This window comes from Arachis duranensis, chromosome 9, assembly GCF_000817695.3.
Source record: "Arachis duranensis cultivar V14167 chromosome 9, aradu.V14167.gnm2.J7QH, whole genome shotgun sequence".
NCBI lineage: Eukaryota > Viridiplantae > Streptophyta > Magnoliopsida > Fabales > Fabaceae > Arachis > Arachis duranensis.
The window spans coordinates 9,803,353-9,823,352 of record NC_029780.3 but is presented as its reverse complement, the minus strand read 5'-3'; the positions used below and the strand labels follow the sequence as shown (position 1 = coordinate 9,823,352).

The 20,000-nt window shown below is 35.3% G+C and overlaps 1 protein-coding gene across 1 annotated transcript; it reads right to left on the bottom strand.

Annotated features, from left to right (window-relative positions):
• Nucleotides 1-9,395: 9,395 nt before the first annotated feature.
• LOC107464638 (vacuolar sorting protein 3) lies at nt 9,396-19,403 on the bottom strand. Its single transcript, XM_016083574.3, has 14 exons — nt 18,086-19,403; nt 16,783-17,058; nt 16,064-16,260; nt 15,585-15,726; nt 14,963-15,235; nt 14,798-14,870; nt 14,067-14,115; nt 13,093-13,354; nt 12,897-12,952; nt 12,484-12,552; nt 12,269-12,380; nt 11,289-11,378; nt 10,587-10,757; nt 9,396-9,805 (listed from the first exon to the last, which is right to left on the bottom strand). The coding sequence occupies exons 1-14, from the start codon at nt 19,229-19,231 to the stop codon at nt 9,713-9,715; spliced, it is 3,009 nt and encodes a 1,002-aa protein (XP_015939060.1). The 5' UTR covers nt 19,232-19,403; the 3' UTR covers nt 9,396-9,712.
• Nucleotides 19,404-20,000: the final 597 nt, after the last annotated feature.

Sequence of the window (20,000 nt, the reverse complement as noted above, 5' to 3'; positions counted from 1 at the left end):
TTGTTTGACAGAGTTGAACTTGAAGTTCTCTTTTTTAGAGTTCGAATGCAATGTATTGACTCAACTAAATTGTGCTCCTTCGCAACTCCATCCAAATGCATGGACTTTTTGCGAGCCTTTGAATGTTTAATGGATTTCCTTGAGTTTCCTCCTTCATTGAATATCTTTTTCTCCTTATTTCAATTTAAGAGTGTTTCTAAAAGGTTTCTGGATTAACCTTAGTAGCTATCCAGGTCGCTTTCTATTTATTTTGTATAAATCTTCGTTTAAAGATTTTAAGGCTATGTTTGTGAAGGTTCGATCATCAAAAACCGAGTACCCCTTCTTTTGAATTGTTATTGTTGGATTGTGACCGATCTTTAATATCAGTTTTGTTTTGTAGAAAACTTATTTAGATGTTTGGATAATATATCAGCTTTGATTATTTTATGTTGACTTGTTGACTTTCAACTTTTGTATGTTGGTTTGTAGAAATGAGATTGTGTGGAATGTTTGGTTTTTATTGATAAGACTTTTCGTTGTGGAGGGCGCGGGGTGATCGGCCTTGTTAAATCCTGTCCAAAAAAAAAACCTTTTGTGAGATAAAAACTTATGATCAGGAAAAAGAGTACATCTCAGTCCCGTCTTTTACACAGGATTATCTATAATACATTTTTAAGGAAGACATGTTCCATGTATTGGGTAACTCTGTTCCGGTTAGTGTCTGCAAAGAATAAGCTCCTTTTCCATGAACCTTTGACACTCTAAAAAGACCTTCCCAAGTTGTTGCAAGTTTTTCATGTCTCGGAGGTTTCTAAACTTCTTTAATTTTTCAGAGTACCAAATCTCCTTGTTGCAATAATCTCGGCCAAACTCTATTGTCGTCGTATTGTAAGTTGTATAGGTTGTTGTCTTAGCCTGGCCAAGTCACGTTCTTCATCCAGTGTGTCGAGCTCGGTTAATCGTACCTGTGTGTTGGTCGTGTCATCCAAGAGGTCAGTTCGTAGTGATCGTTGGGAGATCTCCACTAGAACCATCGAATATGCGCCGTGTACTAGTCGAAACGGTGTTTCTTTTGTTGATGATTGTGGTGTGGTGTTATAACTCCATAAGATTTCGGGAATAAGTTCGGCTCAACATCCTTTGGCCTTTGCTAATTTTTTTCCTAAAGCCTGTAAAATAATTTTCTTAGCTACCTCTGCGAGCCCATTGCTTTGTGGATGCTCTACAAAGGAAAAATGGTGCTTGATATGAAGACTCGTTGAAAAAGATGCAATTCTTTTATCAGTAACTTGCCGACTATTGTTAGAGATGATTTCTCCGGGCAAACCATATCTATATATTATAAATTTCCAAACGAAAGAGCGTACCTTATCCGAGGTTATTTTGGCAAGTGGTTGCGTATCTATGCACTTTGTAAAGTAATCTATAGCTACCAGCAAGAATTTTACCTAGCCTACTAATATTGGGAATAGTATGAGGATATCGAGTCCCCATTTGAAAAGGCCATCTGATTTTTTAGGTATGCAATAGTTTGGCCGGGCTATGGATAATTGGTGCGCATTTTTTACAATTATCGCAACACTCGACTTTTTTCTTGCAATATTTTCTTAATGTTGGCTAGTACCCAGTAGTATCCTACTCTTAAGAATTTTGACTACTCTTAAGAATTTCGAGGCTAGGCTCCGACCTACTATATGTGTGCTGCAGATACCTTCATGGATCTTGGAAATTGCTAATTCTACTTCTGTGGGTCTGAGACATTTCGATAATGGTTGGGAGAATGCTATTTTATACAAGTTATTTCCCACGATTGTGTAGTAGCTTGCTTTCTTTTTAAATAACTGTGGCTTTTCTTCGGATGGTATGTTCCCAGTTTTCAAATAGTTTATGTATGGGCTTTTCCAATCTGCCTGCTATGATAAACTTAGAACACTTTTGTCATATATGCTTGGTTCAATAAAGGTTAGTTGTGATAAACATTCTGAAAATCTTGTATTCTAGAAGTTGCTAATTTGGACAAGATATCTGCTCTATGATTTTGTTCTCTAGGTATGTGTGATATTTTAAAATGTTGAAATGTTGTGTAAGATCTTTTACTGCATTTAAGTATTGTTCTAAGAGAGGGTCTCATACCTGGAAATGACCACTTACCTGTTGTATGAGAGTAGGGAGTCACAGTGTACTTTGAGATTTTGAATGTTTGCCTCCTTCACAAGTCGTAGTCCAGCGAACAAGGCTTCAGATTTGGACTGATTGTTGCTCACCTGGAATGAGAACCTTATGGATTGCTCGGTGAAGACGCTGATGTTGTCTTTAAGGAGATTCCTGCTCCACAGACCCCATCGTTGGAGGCTTCGTCGACATATAAGTCCCAAACTGGGAGGATTTCCTGTGTAGTGGTGAATTTGGCAATAAAGTCGGCCAGTATTTGAGCGGTCAATGATCCTGTTGATTGGTAGGAGATGTTAAACTCTGATAGTTCAAATGACCACTTGATGCGCCTTCCCACTAGGTATGGCCGTGCTAACATTTGGTGTAGTGGTTGGCTTGTCCGAACTATAATTTGATTATTCTAAAAATAATGTCGCAGTTGTCGAGATGTGATTATTAAGGCGAATTTAGTTTTTCCACAGTTGGGTATCTGGTTTCCACATTCTGTATCACCTTGCTAATGAAGTAAACTGGGCTTTATTCTTTGCCTATTTATGTGACAAGTACAGAGCTAACTACGTGAATTGAAACTGGAAGATATAAGTAAAGAGGTTTACTATGTTGTGGTTTTTGAAGAATAGGTGGCGAGCTGAGAAGATTTTTTAAGTTGGTGAACGCTTGTTTGCACTCGTCGGTCAAGGTGAATTTTTTGGCCTTCCTAAGGCTATTAAAGAAGTGATACGACCAGTGAGTTGTTAAACCTCTTTAATTGTTTGAGGTGATTGCATCCGTATCACAACTCAGCATTTGTCAGGGTTTGCTTCTATCCCCTGGTGTGTTAACATGAAACCGAGGAATTTGCCCCCATGAAATCCAAATGCACATTTCTCTGGGTATAACCTCATATTGTATTGTCATAGTTGCTGAAAGACTTTGTGAAGGTCAGCTTGGTGGGCTTCTTCCGAATCCAATTTTACTACTATATCGTCGACGTATACTTCCATATTCTGACCAATTTGATCTTTGAAGACCTTATCCATATGTTGCTCCTGCGTTTGTAAGTCCAAAAGGCATTACCTTATAACAAAACTTAACATGATCAGTTATGAATACGGTTTTGTCTTGATCTTCTGGGTGCATTAGTATGTGATTATATCCAGAGTAGGCATCCATGAAGCTTAAGACTTTAAAACCTGAGGTATTATCCACCAATTTGTCAATGCTCGACAATGGATATGAATTTTTGGGACATGCTTTATTCAAGTCTATAAATTCTATACACATGCGCCATTTCCTTGAGGTCTTTTTTACCATAACGACATTTAATAACCATGATGAGAATCTAATCTCACGGATAAACCCTGCAACGAGCAATTTTTGTGTCTCTGCAATGGCGGCATCTCTTCTTTTTGTTCCCAAATCTTGCTTTTTCTGACATATTGGACAGACATTGAGGTTACTGGCAAGTTTATGTCATATGATATTTGGAACAATTCCAGCCATATTTGCTAGTGTCCATGCAAAAAGGTCGACGTTGGATTGGAGTAATTTTGTGAGGTTGTGTTCATTGCCTGCAGAAAAAGCAGATTCGATATTAGTGTATTGGGTTTCAAGTTCGGTGAGTTTACCTTGTACAGCTCGTCCATTAGTGTAGGTCAGCTGGAGATCTTATCTTGAGGGTCGAGTTTGGCCAGTGTCGAGTTGTCGTCTATATTGTAAACAGGGTTGACCCGTTAAATTGGTTCTGTTGATGGTGGTTTCAATTTCAAGCCTGCATTGTAACGTTGTCATGCATCCTTATGGTCGGCATGTACGATTGCAACAATGTCATCTTGCAAATGGAACTTTACGCACAAGTGAACGGTAGAAACAATAGCTCTGAAGAATTAAGGGATGGTAATCCCAACATAACATTATAAGGGTTGACGCAGTCAATCACTAAGAATTGAATATCTAGGGTTTTCGAGCATGGGTGCTCCCCTAGTGTGGTTTTTAACCACACATAACCTGTCACAGGAACCCTTTTCCTGGAGAAGCCTACCAATTCTCCGGTTGAAGGTTGCAAAGTCTTTTTGCTAAGTTGCATATTTTGAAAAGTTGAGTAGAATAATACATTTGTGCTGCTTCTTAGATCAAGTAATACTTTTCTGACTGTTAGGTCTTTAATGTTCACGGAGATTACAACAGGATCATCTAAGTTTGGGAATTGTGACTTGAAACTGATGCATTGAAAGAAATGTGTTCGGGGGGAGGGGTTGTTGTGATGACAAAGATCCTTCCATGGTTAGCATTGTTCGGTAACTTCAATTTCTAGCCGAGCTGGTGGTTCTTCCTCCTATAAAACCTCCTGAAATGTCGTTAATGACTCCCCTTGGTGTGGGAAGTTCGGACGAAGTATGCCATTTTACTTTGTCTTTGGATGTTGAGGTATATTTTGGCTGATCTGTTATAGGGCTTGTTGTTTCTTTTTGAATTCTGTCGTTGATGTATTTGTCCAGCAACCCTTGTCTTGCCAACCTTTCTAATAGGTCTTTGGCTACTACACATTCATCGGTGGTGTGGCCGAACTTTTGATAGAATGTGCAGTGTTTACTCTTGTCTACGTACTTCTGATCTTGATAAGTTCCTGCTTTACTGGGTGGTTTTATGATCTTAGCGTGAAGGATTTATTTTATTATGTCTTCTCTTTTTGTGTTAAATTTTGTGTATGAGTCAAACTTCGGCGTCAACTTGATGGCTTCTTTTGTTCTCGTATTTGTCTTCTTCTCTTCGGGGCGTTTGCTTCTCAGCTTTCCTGGCTTCTCTTAGCTCTCATTTTCTATCTGTCCCGATGCTTTATCCCTAAACTCCGTTAATGTTTTGGGTAGTGACTGCAATAGTCTCCTGGAATCTTCCTGGGCAGAGGCCGCTCTTCAGCACAGGTAGGTGCAAGTCTGGACTGAGATAAGGAATTTTCATTGCGACTGTGGCAAACTTTATCATGTAATCTTTTAAGCTTTCATGTTGGCCTTGCTTGATGGTGCTGAGGATATCAGAGTCATAGACGTAGATCTTTGAGGCCATGAAATGGTTAACGAATAGGTTGGCAAACTCTTCAAAGATGGAAATTAAACCTGCAGACAAACTGAAAAACAATAATAAATTAAAGTAGCTCCATCCAAGAAAGTTGGAAAGGAAGGACATAAGATTGGATCAGAAGCATCATTTAAAGCACATCATGGATTCAAATTTAGTGACGTGAATTTTGGGGTCACCAAAACCCTTATATGGTTTTAATGTTGTTGGGAGTGTGACATTTTTCGTCATTTAGAAACTCATTATTTTTTGCCGAGAAAGGATTTGTTCTTCTTTTTACGGATTTTGGGGGAGTATCTTCCATCGCCGTATTCGTTTCAAAATGATATTCGTCCTCGGGATTTTTCTTGCTCGCATTCTTTTTGTCACCCTCCTCCCCATCTCCACCTATTCTACCTGCTAGAAGTTTGAACATTTTCTTCACTTCCGCTTGGAGGACAGCATTCATAACTGCTAATTTAGCATGAGTGGGAGGAAGGGGTGACGTTGCGTCATCGGTCATGCTAGGAATTCTATAAAAAATAGGTAAAATAAATAAAGAAGAAGAATTGTGGGGTAACGTTAGAATTCAGCCCCACGGGCCACGGTGGGTGTCAAATGTTCCGTCAAGGATATTCTTCGAGCTATAGCTCGTCGCCGCTACTTGATAAATGCTTCCACATTTCCTGAACAACGGAAATAGGAAAACCCTGAAGCTTTTTTCTGGTTGTAGAACCTGCAAAAAGGACTCCGACACTCAAGTCAATAATATATCTCTTAAAGTGAAAACTAAACTAAAAATATTAGGATTGACATTCTTTCTCTTGAAATCTTCCCCTTTAGCCCTGTTAGTGCTGTTATTTATCGTTGTTTAGGTTAACCAACCTGTCGCCACTATCACCGATTTTTGGGGTGAATCCGAGAGAGTTTGAGCGAGGTGGTTCTTTTTCACTGGGCAAATCTTTATTTAAAATATTTTGAATATGAATTCGAGGTATAACCGTCTTCTTTCGAGTTATAAGAGTTAAGGAACAATTATTATTCTTATTATTATTCCAAAAACGATATCTAGATTACGTATTATTGACAAGTAAATCTTCTACTAATACTTGAACTAATGCCTTCAATAGATTTCGTGGAACCTTAAACCAACTAGATATCGTTTCTTACTAGAAGGGTATGGTTTACTACAGCAATTCCAACAGATAATTGCGGTTTCCGAAAGCCAATTTTTGAAAACCACTACTAAATTAATGAAAGCAGCGCGGTGAAAATTTTATGGGTTGTGGAATCAATTTTATTTAGCAGCAGTTTAGTCAAAACTGTTGCTAAATGACAGTTTAGTAGCGGCTGGCAAGGCAGAAAACATATTTGTTGCCAAATCATTGATATTTTAGTGACGGTTTGAATCAACCGCCGCTAATCGATATTTTAGTCATGGTTGTTGCACCAAGAGATATATAAACCGTATTTGATTTAGCAGTGGTTTGACTATGAACCGCCGCTAAATCAAGCAACTACTGGTTCTTTATTTCCATTCATGTGATGTATAATCCAATTTGATTTGCTATCTTAGTATTTTCTGTACAAAATTAAAGCTAAATAAAAGTTGTATTCTATTTATTTTTAAAAAATAAGGATGAATGGAATTTGAATAAGCTATCAAGCAGTAGTCTCTCTCAACTTTGGTTAAGCTATCATCAATAAGAAGTATTCGTTGTATCGATGGAGGCTTGTGCATGCTGTGAAAATGATAGAGGAGAAAATTATTAAATATAGACTCTTCTAACCATAAAGTGTGGTAACTTTAATTTGTGCTTCGTGTTCATACTCAACTAAATCTGCTAGCTGCTGTCTTATTCATATTATTTTCTTTTTGGGTACAACTTTCATATTTGTTACTTTCATCTCTATCCTAATAACGTCCAAAAGTTATAAGAATGAATGCGCATGGCTAATTCATTGTTCATTCTTCTCCTGAAGGTTATAAGAACGGACAAAGTACATATTTTTTTCTATAATTTTATCAAACAAGTTTAAAATTATTTTTAATATATCTAAAAATTTTAATTATAATATTTTAAAATATATTTTAATTTTATTCAATGTATTTTCACTGCTTCTATCAATGATTAGAGAAAAAAATAAAAATAATGCTACATATACATCAAAATCAACTATTAGTATAAAATACATAATAAAATACAAAATATATATTGAAAATAATTAATTTTAGTGTACAAATAATATTTTTATAAAAATAATTACAAGCTTTTGAATTACCAATAATGTTAAACTATATATTAATAGTAAGTAACATGTACAAATAGAATTAAAATTTATTTTAAATATTAATGATAGAATTGATATAAATTAAACATTAGATAAACGTATAAATGTTTTTACAAACATTAGGATCGAATTTTATAGATGAATTTATTCTCAAAGAGGGAGCAGAAGAGAAAATGATAAGCCTAGCCAAGTAGCCATGATTGATGAGTATGTGTGCGGTTAAGAAATGCGAATAATTGGCTAATTTCTAACCATGTTGACTAAGATATGGTATTTTCCCTTTTTCAAAGGCATTATTTTAATCCCTTTTTTCCTATTGGTGCACCTGTTTTGATCCATTATTGATGAAAACCAAAACGTGGCGAGAAACGGAAACTAACAAGTAACAACATGATTAAGGAGGGCCCATCAAATAACGACCATAGTCCATACACACAAAGATATGAAGATATGCATTGTGAAGTCCTCCTACGTATCACCATATATGCTCCAAGACAAGATTTCATATCATATTTATCATCCACAAATGCATGATCGTGCATTCTCGTGTACAAGACGCATATTTTCGTGCATTCTCAGGGCATAGATGAAGAAATCCTTAGCTAAGGAGAAATACTTGAATAAAGTTGGCCAAACAGTTAACAATGATCAACGGCTAATATGAGGCATTTTCTTTTGAATCTCTCTAGGGAGCCAATAGAGTATATGTATGATGTGTACAATAGACTACTTATTTGATCCAATATGTGTTAATCACCATTGTACACATTATACACCAATTATATTGGCTCCCCGTACTTTTCCTTTTCTTTTTTGTTGCCGACAGTATCTCTCAGTATGGCAGAACAAAGACTAATTCGTCACGGATTGGAGCTTCGTTTAAGAATTTGTTGATGACTAATGAGTTGCTGGCTTGCTACATACACAAGACAAGATTCGAACTCATTTTCTTAAGCAGACTAGTGAGTTAACTACTCAACCAACACAAGTTGGTTAACAAGAGACATATTTAAAGAAAATTAGATTCAACATTTTTGTTATCCAAGTTTACCAAAGTAGTGATGCTTGGGTCTCGAAGTTAACGACACTATAATTTATTGGTTTAATTATTCTGTTGGTCCTTATAGTTTTACCAAATTTGTAATTAGGTTCCTATACTTTTTTTCCTTACAATTGAGTTCCTACACTGTTTTGAGTTTTATAATTAGATATTTTTTAGTGTAAAAACTATTAAAGTTAACTGAATATTTCTTCACAAATTAAAAGTATTCATAATTAAAAATCTAATTAGATCTTTGACGGCATGTATATTTTGAAAGAAATATTCTATTAATTTTAATACTTTTAACATAAAAAAAATAATTACAAAATTAAAAATTGTATAAAGACACAACTAAAAAAAAAGAATAAAATCTTAATTGAAAATTTGATAAAACTATAAAGATCAATAAAATAATTAAATTTAATTTATTATTAGATAATAAAGGTGATCAAATTATGAACTCTCAAATTAAGTAGAAAATTAAAACACTTTTTGAATAATATTCAAACAAATTTAAATTAGGAAAAACCATATTTTTCTTTCTAATTTTATTCATTATTTGTTTTTCTCACTCTCTTCAACTTGCATATATATATATATATATATATATACCAACTTTATCACTTGTCATCATCATTTACCGTGAAATAATCTTTCTTTTTTTTCTTTGACCAAAAGATTAAGATTGATATTCTTTACAACTGTCGATCTTACTTTTTTTTATTGCATTCATAAATTAATATATTGAGATTTAATTTGTCTCCAAATTTACCAAAAGGTCGAAAATCCTTTTTTTCTTAATTTTTGATCCTCAAACAAACCAGTCTCAATGTTTCAAGGGCCAAACGATAGTCCATGCCCTCATGAAGTAGAATGGAAGAATGAGCTATTATTTATATATAAGCAAAAATTTACAATTTACAATGTCAACAAAATTTTACAGTGCAGCTTGTCAAAAGAAAAAATGGAGAATACAATGGGGAACTCATCACAGATTTTACAGCACCATCATGTGGTGGTCAACTATATGTTAGAAGCTACTACTCTAAATGCTAACTACATAACTGAGCCATCATCAACATATATTCCATATTCCAATTTTGAATGAATTTGGCATTTTATATGGAATGACAATTCAAAATATTCTGCCGAGTAATATTGGGATCTAACACCAACATTTTGGCTTTGACATCAACGACTTACAAGCCAACCCGGTTTAATTAGGACGTCTTCCTTGAAGTTGCGACCCGAGACTGAAACTGACTCACCTTGACGGCGATAGCACTGTAAAGGGTTCAAAGCACTAGTAAGATAACGCATGCTTGATAAAACAGACTTACACACAAATCGGGAGAAACAAAATTTTAGATAAGAATTATTAATGTAGTCCAGCAGAATAGGAAAAACTAGTTACTGGTCCTTTGATTTTCTCCCCGGAAACTTTGGTGCTTCCCAAGTTCAAAATGCCTATACCAATTATAGTTGGGAAGAAGAATAGTTCTTATCATGTGGGTAACAAGTTTGCAGGCATATACATATCGGAAGCAGACAGAACTCCCAACTTAATGAAGCCAATAAAAATGTATTAATTGGTGTTAATGTTTGGGACATCACTTGTGCAATGGGTATAAATGAAAGGACAGTCCGGTAACAAACATTCCACATTAACACAGGGTTCAGGGAAGGGCCGCGCTTAAAGGGTGTCATATAGCGAAGCTAAAGTTGATCATTACATCAATGCAAAGGGTGCAATGAGTATAAATAGATGAAAGAAAGACACAATTTTCATGTAAGACTTGACTAGCTCTATAGGCAAACAGTTGCTGCTCATTTGTAATGGATAGCTAGAAACACACTGCAAAAGCTGCATCAGAATTCCATAATTTCAACATGGGACTAAAGCCCCATACCACCGAATCCTAAAATTTACCTTGTTACCCAGCAATGCACATCAAGACATTCTAAAAGACGCATTTGGCAACAGTCTACCAGAAAAATTTTGGATGGGATATGAATGGATAGAAACAAAAGTGCCATCAATTGAGAGAAGAGGTTGAGTACAAACCTTGTAACATATTACAGTGTCATCCGGGTACATTGCGAATAGCTTTGTTCCAAGGCGTGCATCACAGGAGTCACAGAGACTCTCATCATTAATCTGAACATTCCTTGATCTTTCCTCCAATCTCGACAATCTTGCATCCATGTCTACAGCTCGTGATAAATTATGCACAATCTGAGAGAATTTAGCTACTGACATTAGTGGTGCACTAAACTGGCTTGGCTACAAAAGCATGGACACTATTGGGCACTGCATCCATGTACACATTTATACTGTTCCATTTAAGAGTACTTTTTTCTTTTGAATCTTTCAACTGGCATAGGTCAAAAGAAAGCACAAATTGTTATTTCAATATGATTGTCTAGATAGGAATTTTTGGGAAAAGAATAGTTCAAGCCCACTAGGAAAAATGATCGGACAAAAATTATCATATGGTAGAGACTAAGCAAAACGGTAGTTGAAATGAGTCATATACAGTGTCAAAATGTGTTTGCAAATTGGTTATACTTGCCAAAAATCTTGAGGAATATGCTCAAGCTCACTTGGAGAAACTTTCACGATGGACTCATGCCCATTATTTTCATGATAACAACTACACATCTTCACTGCTCAGTCTAATTTAAGTTCCCTTATACTTTTCTTCTCGTGTTAGAATAAGATCAGAGGTTAGGGCAATCCATCCGTAAGGAAAGAATTATGAAGTACCTGCCCTTGGTGATGATGATGAACTCTGGCCCTGAACATTCTTAATAGAGTCTCAGAAGCAAGTTGAAGCGGCATATCTGGTGACAATTTCTGCATTATAAAGCCAATTTTTTTAGTAAGTAAAATCCCAAAATTAACAATTGCACATCTCTTTTGAATGCATTCAACAGTGTACAACAGGAGAATTCAAAACACAGTCAAAGAATTCTTGACAATTCAGAGAAACACACCCATCCAGATCGGTAATACAGCCCAGAACAAAAGTATTTGATTCAAACATTCATGATGGTGGAATCTACAATGTGTGTGCGTGTATATATATATATCAGTGCAACTAGATATCTTTTAAATATGTGTGTATATATATTTTATTCAGCCTTTAGAGGAGAGAGAAATAAAAGGCAAATAACTTCCCTAATTTTTTGAATAACCGATACCGTGAAAGTGGGTATAAAAAATTAAAATAATATATTATCAAATTTAAAGGCTGAAATTTAAAAGACAACTAGCATTTTCGTGTGTGTATATATATATATATATGAATTAAACATGAAGAATGCTCCAGATGTATCAATTATCAAATGAGAGATTTCAAAGAGAATCAATAACCTCTCATTTATCAAGCATCAAGAAATACCATGTTCTAAGTATAAGGTGCAAAATCGAAAATCAAGTACTTTACATGTCTTCCTTACAAGTCAGGTTAAAGGCTTCAATTGTGTATTCATTGAAAATTTTTATTTTCTATATGCATACCATGTGGCCACCTAATGCAGCTACTCAGGTCACTTTCTAAGAAAATAGAGAAGAGGAATGTGGCTGGGAAGGGTGGAAAACAACCATCAATTCTCATGAGTGATTAACTGCTTCTTTATATTAATCTATCTTCTGTGTCCAATGATGCAGGTTGCAAAATATTCAATATTGTAGTATAATTGAAAATGCTTTAGTATTCAGGAGAAGATAGAGTGATATAATACCTCTAAAACTTGCAAAGGGTCCAATGATTCTCCATGATTGTGGAGAAGGCGAACAGCAGCATTAAACATGGGCTCCTTACCATCTTGTGGATCCAAATACATTTCAAGCAACCTGAGGCCATCATCACATTTAAGAATGCAAAATTCCATTACAATGTGCAAAAGAACTTCTAAATAGATAAATAAAGTATTGAAAGGGTTCAAGGGAGACATACTGCATGTAAGCATCAGGTCTGCCAATTTCAGCACAATACTCCTCAGCAGCCTCGCTGTCTTCCAACTTCCTGTGAGCCAACAGACATAGTAATATTTTAAAATATAAATAAATAAAACAAAAATAAAAAATATTTTTCAAATCTAACACCTTGTAATTGTTTGCATTTAAGTGTTCTATTGCATGCCACACAAATTAACCAGAGAATTACAGAGAAACTGGAGAGCTTTGCTTCTATCGTGTTAATGTATTTTTATTTATTTATTTATTTTATTGAGGATACCTGGTCCTCAAATATCTATGTAATATCCTTCTCTTCTTGTTAATGATATTTCTTCTTTTGTCAGATACTAATAATATTCAGAGGAGTCGTGTGAAAGAAAGTAAACTTTTGAAGCTAGCTGGGTTACTCACAAAGCCAATATTTGGAGGACCAAAGTCTCCTGCCCCAGTCTTCTATACAGAATAGCCTGCCAGTATCATATAAGCTCAATAAACAAAATCAGTGTATGATAATGATCACAGGCAAAGAACTACATATAAAATACATACTAACCAAAGTCAGATAAACAGAGTTTAAGATAACACGATTAGAAGACTCAAAATTTACCTTTTCTAACCATAACTCTGACCCTTCAATCAAATCAAGAACTTCTTCTGGATCATACAAGTCAGAGGATTGCAAAAATACTTGCAGTCTTTTTCTTACACTAGTCTGAAAGATTGATATCCCAGAGGTACTCTCAGTATTACCACTATCAAGATTTTCAGAATCAAATGCTTCAATAGCTGATTTAGCAAGTGATAGGGCATACAACGTGTGCAACTGAGTGTCATTACAATCTTGCTCTTCAATCAACCACTGGAGAAACCTACAATGAAAAGAAATCAGGTCAACTGGAGGTACCTAGAGCATGTTTGGGAATCATTGGGAAAAGAGTAAAGACCTTAAAAATAATAATGTTTTGGTAGAAATGAAATAGATTATAATTGAAACTGATAACCTTAAGCTAAAAACAGCTTATAAGCGAAACCAATATTTTGAAGCTTATGAGTATATTAAACTGCATAGATACAATAGATTTTAAGCCAAAAAACTTGTACCGTTGCATTTACTGTAAAATAGTTCATTCCAACCACACATTTTATTAATCTGAATAAATTCATTCATACAGCAAATACAATGGTAAGCACAAAGAGTGATAGGGTCTAATCATGGATGACAATACTGCAGCATCGCAGCACCAATGGCGTACTTAAAAGTATGGGAAAAGATGTAAAGAAAGGAAAGACATAAAAATGTGGATGAGATTTATAATGGTTAAGTGAGGGTATGAGATGCAATAATAATTAACCTACACTTCAAGTACAATAACAATATAATTATATCTAACTAGTTCTAACACTATGAAAAAGCTGCTATATTTAATTATATGTACAGGAAAAACCTTAGAATCACCAATAGCATAATAAAATCCTCAGCCAGAATATCACCGAAAACCTTAGATAACATAATAAAATCCTCACATATTATCATGAGTTTGAAATAATAAGCATACTGCTAGCAGATACCACAATGAATACCTTTGTAAGATTTCTACCTTCTGTGGATCAATAGCCGTAACAACTTCATCTGCAACAAGAAATGAAATAACATATGAATGATGATTTCAGAAATACAATAAATTAACAGAAACAGAAGCATAAAGATCACTACTTTAGAAACCAAGATAAAAAATGGTAATATATATATATATATAATACAACCTACTCAGTAAATAAACCTGTTTAACTATGGAACAAAGAAAACAGAACAGAACTTCTTTGCAGAACTCCCTAGATTTGGAGTATTTTGCTAGAGAGCAATTTACCCACTTTTGGTGATAGATTTTTTAAATTAAAAAAAAAAAAGACAAAACAGGTATTAATGGACAATAGAATTAGATGTTTTAGCTTCTATTTGGTCCAAACCACGTCATCTTTTCAGAGGACTTATTATCTTAAGAAAAAAAAATTTTAAAAAAATGAACAATAAATAAAAAAATATTTCCAGCATTAAAAAGAATTAAAAAATAAAAACTTATTGCATCAGTGTCTAACACTGATATTTGAGAACACTTTAGCTGAGGCATCATAGCAATCACTTTCTCATAAAGACACCAGTAATTAGTATCATTTTATGATAACTAATGAAACAAGTAGTTCCAAACTTAATGAAACACATTATATAATACACAAACGGCACAAAAAGTAAAAATTACATAAATCATGTGAAATCATGTGTGTGAGCATTCTTTAAGAATCACAAGACAAACCAGGATTTAGTTGGACTACTCGTCTGTCTGATGTTAAAACTTTAACTGCAAGAACCTGGCTGATATCGGCAATCTAAAATTAAAAGGCCAAAAGCTTCTGATCATTAATTAAATAATGAAATTGAGCAAAACATATTTGCATTAACAACTGTTTATCAATTGTACCCATCCTAAATGTTGTAGAATCAAATCTTGGTCAGATGACTCCTCAAGAATTTTGGCAGCTTCGGCTGCAGCAATCTCCTTGCCAGAAACAAGGTTTTCCCTGCTATCCCGTATATTATTATTCAAGGCAGTGTCTATCCAGAGGCCAGATGAATAGTTTCTTGCTAGTATGCGCCAAATAGAAACAGCTTTTGAGCTCATTCCTTTACTGGCACATAGGAAAGCCAGTGTACGTAGGTGCCCAGACTCTTCCAACATCTGTTCCAACTCTTCCTGAACAAGAAACGTATCTCATAAGATCATCTTTCAGGCCTTCCAGGCAATTAGCATTATATTAAGCAATGCAAAACAGGACAGCACAGATTTCAACATTAGGATAAATGTCTTTGACGTTCGACACTATTTGTTCTGAAGACTTTAGATATGACAATAAATCCGTAATAGGAAAAGGAAAAATTAACTGCTCAAATCTTATCCATGAAGTCAACAACTCGATTTACTTGATTGCTTTAATGAACAATATAAGATGTATACAAATCTCTTCAAATTATCAATAGGCCCTCCTTATATATATAAAAGTTCTGCAAATATCAAAATATTACCAACAACAATCTGCACATACCACAACACACCAGTTTGTAGAAGATGCCAGCCGCTCCATGTCCTCAACACGATTTAGGGCTCTATAAAGATACATTAATAGCGTGTCAACTCCCTCCCTAACTGATTGTGTTAGGTCCTTTTCACGACAAGCCTCCAAATATCTGTACAAAATGTCATAATATTGACAAATGTGCTTATGATTAATGAAACCAAGTCTAAAGATATAATTACAAATATAAGAAAGCTTTCATGTGCATAATTAATTAGCGATCCTATCACAGTATAATATTTAAAACTAGATATTTCAAAAAGATTCTTCTTCTGCTTAGTGCTTATGACTCATGATCTGCCAGAAAAAGAAAAAAAAAAAGAAAAAGAAAAAGTCCCAGACTCCCAGGAACAGGTGTATAGGATCTTCCAATGGTGTCTAGGTGAATATCAGTCAACAGCAACATATTGATTCGGAAACCAAAACAAATAACTGAACGAAATTTAAACCTGCTAATGTTCTTGATTGCTGACTCCAACAAATCAGCTCTATTTGGTGGATTCAGAAACAGGTCATTATCTACAATTGTTTCTACACCTGCTTTCCTCAAGAAAGAAGCTCTCTGGATTGTCATTAAACCATCATCTACTACAACTTCAAGTGGGGCAGGTGGAGGATGCAAACCCCAATACCGATTCCTAGGAACCTACAAAAGCCAGTTTGAACCTCTGTACCACATTCATACAGCACAACCTTCAAACATTTGACCAATTAATATGCATTAACAACAAGTGCAACATTTCACAGCATAGAACAAAACCTAAGAGAGCAAACTATGAGCTAAGCCTGCATATGAAGTTGAAATTTATTAAGCACATTAAAACCCCACAAAATAGCCCAATGTATTACAAAATATAATACATAAAGTTACAACAGGCAACCACAAAAAAGTTTATTTTCTTTTCTTATATTTATATATGCCTCAGATACATAAAATTTGTTATTGTCAAGCAAACAAGTCGCATATGGTTTTTATAACAGTAAGACATCCCATCCCCAGTTCAATAACGTGCAAACAATTTCGATGAAAATTGGCAAGACATGTCAGAGTTCAAAAGTAAAGCAAATGACCAGACAGAACCCAGAAGTGAGAACAAACAAGCAACAAAACTTTGAAACATAACTTATGAAAGCATTATATAACATAGCATGAAGTGCACAAAAGTACCAGTAAAGACCAGCGATTCGGATCTTGCATTATAAATGGGAATACTTCAGAAGGCTGCATTGTCTCCGAGAGCAAAAAGTGATCCACTGCCTCTTCAAAATGCAAGTCAAAAAGTAACAGAAACCCCACTTGAGCATGAACAAATGAGAGCAAATCTTTTGGCATTTCACCTTCAGCCTCAAGCTCCTCCACTAAGGATACCGCTCCCTTGTAATTCTTCTTCCTCAACAAATCCTTTATTTGTTCTTCAGAACGTAATTTCTGGTAGCATACTACCTAGTAATACAGTTTAAGAAACAGATTAGGAAAAAAAAATCTTTAATATAATCATTCAACTCAAGTCCTTTTTCTATCCCTTTCATTGAAGTGGGGCCATAAGCCATTTGAATTATCCATCCTATATACCTAAGTTAAATAAAACTCAGAATCAAACAAAGGTTGATGGGTTTCAGATCAAAATTCAACTGAATACCATGTTATCCAAACTTGGGCACAGCTTTGTTCCATCAAAATGGATGACTAGCAAAATACAAATTTTGCAAGTGCTTTACAGCTACTGATGATAATTATTTCTAGCGGTCAGTGAAAGCTGTCACATTCTATACAGTGTAAACTACATACATAGGGTTCACAACAGTCACCTTACATGGAGTAAGATTTCCCAAATGAAGAAATCATTCACACTTGAGATAGCAAGTAGAATAATAAGTAGGCAGTAAGTATAGCAGCAGAAAGATCACTTTCGCCAAATACATACACAAGAAGTCACAGATAAGCTGAGTAATCCACTGAAGATTGCGAAAATATAGATTTTGATCGTTTACTACATAACCCTGAATTTAAAACAGCTCTAATGTTAAAAAGTATTTTATTCATCATTATATTTTCCAAACCAAAGCAACAAGTTCAGAAGTTATCCTATTTTGAGTACTTGAATTTTCTACAATAACTTGGATGAAGTTCTGTACATTTTCAGTCTTTAGTTACTTTCCTCCGAGCATGGTATTTCAAAAAATAAATTTCTCAAACAGTTTTGGTCATTTTCATGAAATAGTCACAGAGCTACACCTCTACAAACAATTTAATTATCTGCATCTTCAAGCAAAAGGCCTATCTTAATTTTATCATCAATCCACAAATCCAGAACCATAATAAAATCTAACAAAGAAACCAAGCAACTAATTAAGCCAACCACATCAGCTAAAAATAAAAGCAACCACACATTATAAAACAAAAACAAAAGTAGAGAATATATTCCAAATGAAGGTCTAGTGCCATAAGATCCACACTGGAAGGAACATACCTTGGTAGCAGTTGCAACAGCAACAAGCTTCCCACCCCTGTCTTCCTCACTTGCAACAATACAAGGCCCTATTCCTTCCCCACCAAACGGCAAAACCTGAACACAACTGCCACTTCTCTTATGATACAACTCAATCTTCCCATCACTCACTATCACCACATATGAAGAAATCTCTCCCACGGAGTCCAATCCGTGACGAAACACCAGACTACCACCCACCGGCTGTCCTTGGGGATCAACAATAATCCCCACATTGTCCACTAACAAGAGCACTCTCCACTCCTTCCTTAGCAGCTTCAACCGCGGAGGGCGTGACACATCTGGCAAGGAGAATATAACCCCACTCTGTCCAGTAACACTAGAAATCAAGCTATAACCATTGGCAGTGCCAACGATAATCGAGTCATCAAGCCACACCATGGTACTAATAACACCATCAACAAACTGAATCTCTTTCAAAATCACCAAAGAGCCAGTACCCCCACCACCCAAAACAAGCTCAACAAGCAACAACCTCTTCCCAGCAACAACTGCAAAGACGGAATTACCCTCACCGTGGGCCTCCCCTTCCTTATTTACCCTCAATCCATTTACCCTAACTCCACTCCCCAATCTCTTCAAAAACCTCTGACCACCACCACCACTGCTGCTACTAGCTTGTTCACTGGAACCCTCAGACTCAGCACCACTCCTCACCCTCCTCGCAACCACCGAAACCCCTTTCGGAAAACTCAACCTCGCCGCGTGATTAGTCAGCTCCGAATCCACCAGAAACAAAGAACCCTCTGAAAGAACCAAAACCTTCCCCAACTCAACAAGAACGAAAATTGACTCCACGGGCGAATCGCCGACAGATACGCTTCTCTGGAACGAAAGCTTATGCAAGAAGGTGGACTCACCGGTACCGCCGTTGTGCTTGGGGTGATCTGAGCCGTTGGATGAGGCGGAATTGTTGAGATTTGTGGAGAGGGAGAAGAGGGTTCCGGAGTAGGTGCCAACGTAGAGGAAAGCGTGTTGATGATCGGAGGGTGACGTGGCAACGGCGAGGGATCGGATGGTTGTGGCGCGTGAATGGGAAGAAAGGTCGAACTGCGAGAGTGGCTCAATCACTGTGCGGCTCATGCTGCTGACTTCACCTTTCGCCATTTTTTGTTAATTTTTAAGATGGAATGAAATGTGGGGTTATTGGTGTGATGAATCTCATTGGATGAAAATGAGGTTGGAGTGAGTGTTTCCGTTGCACTGTGCTGTTGCTTGCGGTACGGTCGAGGGGGATCTCGGGATTCTTGGTTAGACGGCTGCTTGTTTGCTGTTTTCTATTGCTGACAAGTTACAATTTTTTTTTTTTATTTGAATTTGTGATTTCTAGATGAGTCTAAAACTATTAGAAAATTATGCTATTTGAGATATAATTTGTTGATTTTTTTATTTAAAAATTAAAAATATTAATTTTAATNTATCATATTTATGGATATTCAAAAATACAATTACACACTTACAGAATTTTCAGAACAAAAATTGCTAATTAATTATATATAGTCAATAAAATTAGATTAATTTGCATTAGGCAATTTTTTATCAATTTAAAAAAAAGTATAATTTCATATTTATAATTTATTGATTTGTTCCAATTTTTAATACACATTTTTTCAATCTTACATTGGTGTAACAACAAAAAAGCTAGAATATGGCGGCAACTTCTTTTTTCTACTAGAAAACATAATAAAATTTCAAAATATTATCTTCACAATTTAAGGAATTTGAATTTTTTTAAAAAATAGAATGATTATGAGTCGGAAAAAAGAAAAAATAAACGACTGGGATTATAATGGTTTTAGAGTCGTAGTATATTTGTTCCTATTTTTTAAATATTTTGTTATATAATCTGCTCATTTGTTTTTTATTATCGGGGATA

Coding starts and splice junctions, on each gene's coding strand:
- LOC107464638 (XM_016083574.3), bottom strand. CDS start 19,231: ATGGCGAAAGGTGAAGTCAGCAGCATGAGCCGCACAGTGATTGAGCCA. Junction 13,355..14,066: donor AAGGTAGAAATCTTACAAAG/GTATTCATTGTG, acceptor TTTTCATTGTAG/GTTTCTCCAGTGGTTGATTG. Junction 12,953..13,092: donor CAGAGTTATGGTTAGAAAAG/GTAAATTTTGAG, acceptor TGATACTGGCAG/GCTATTCTGTATAGAAGACT.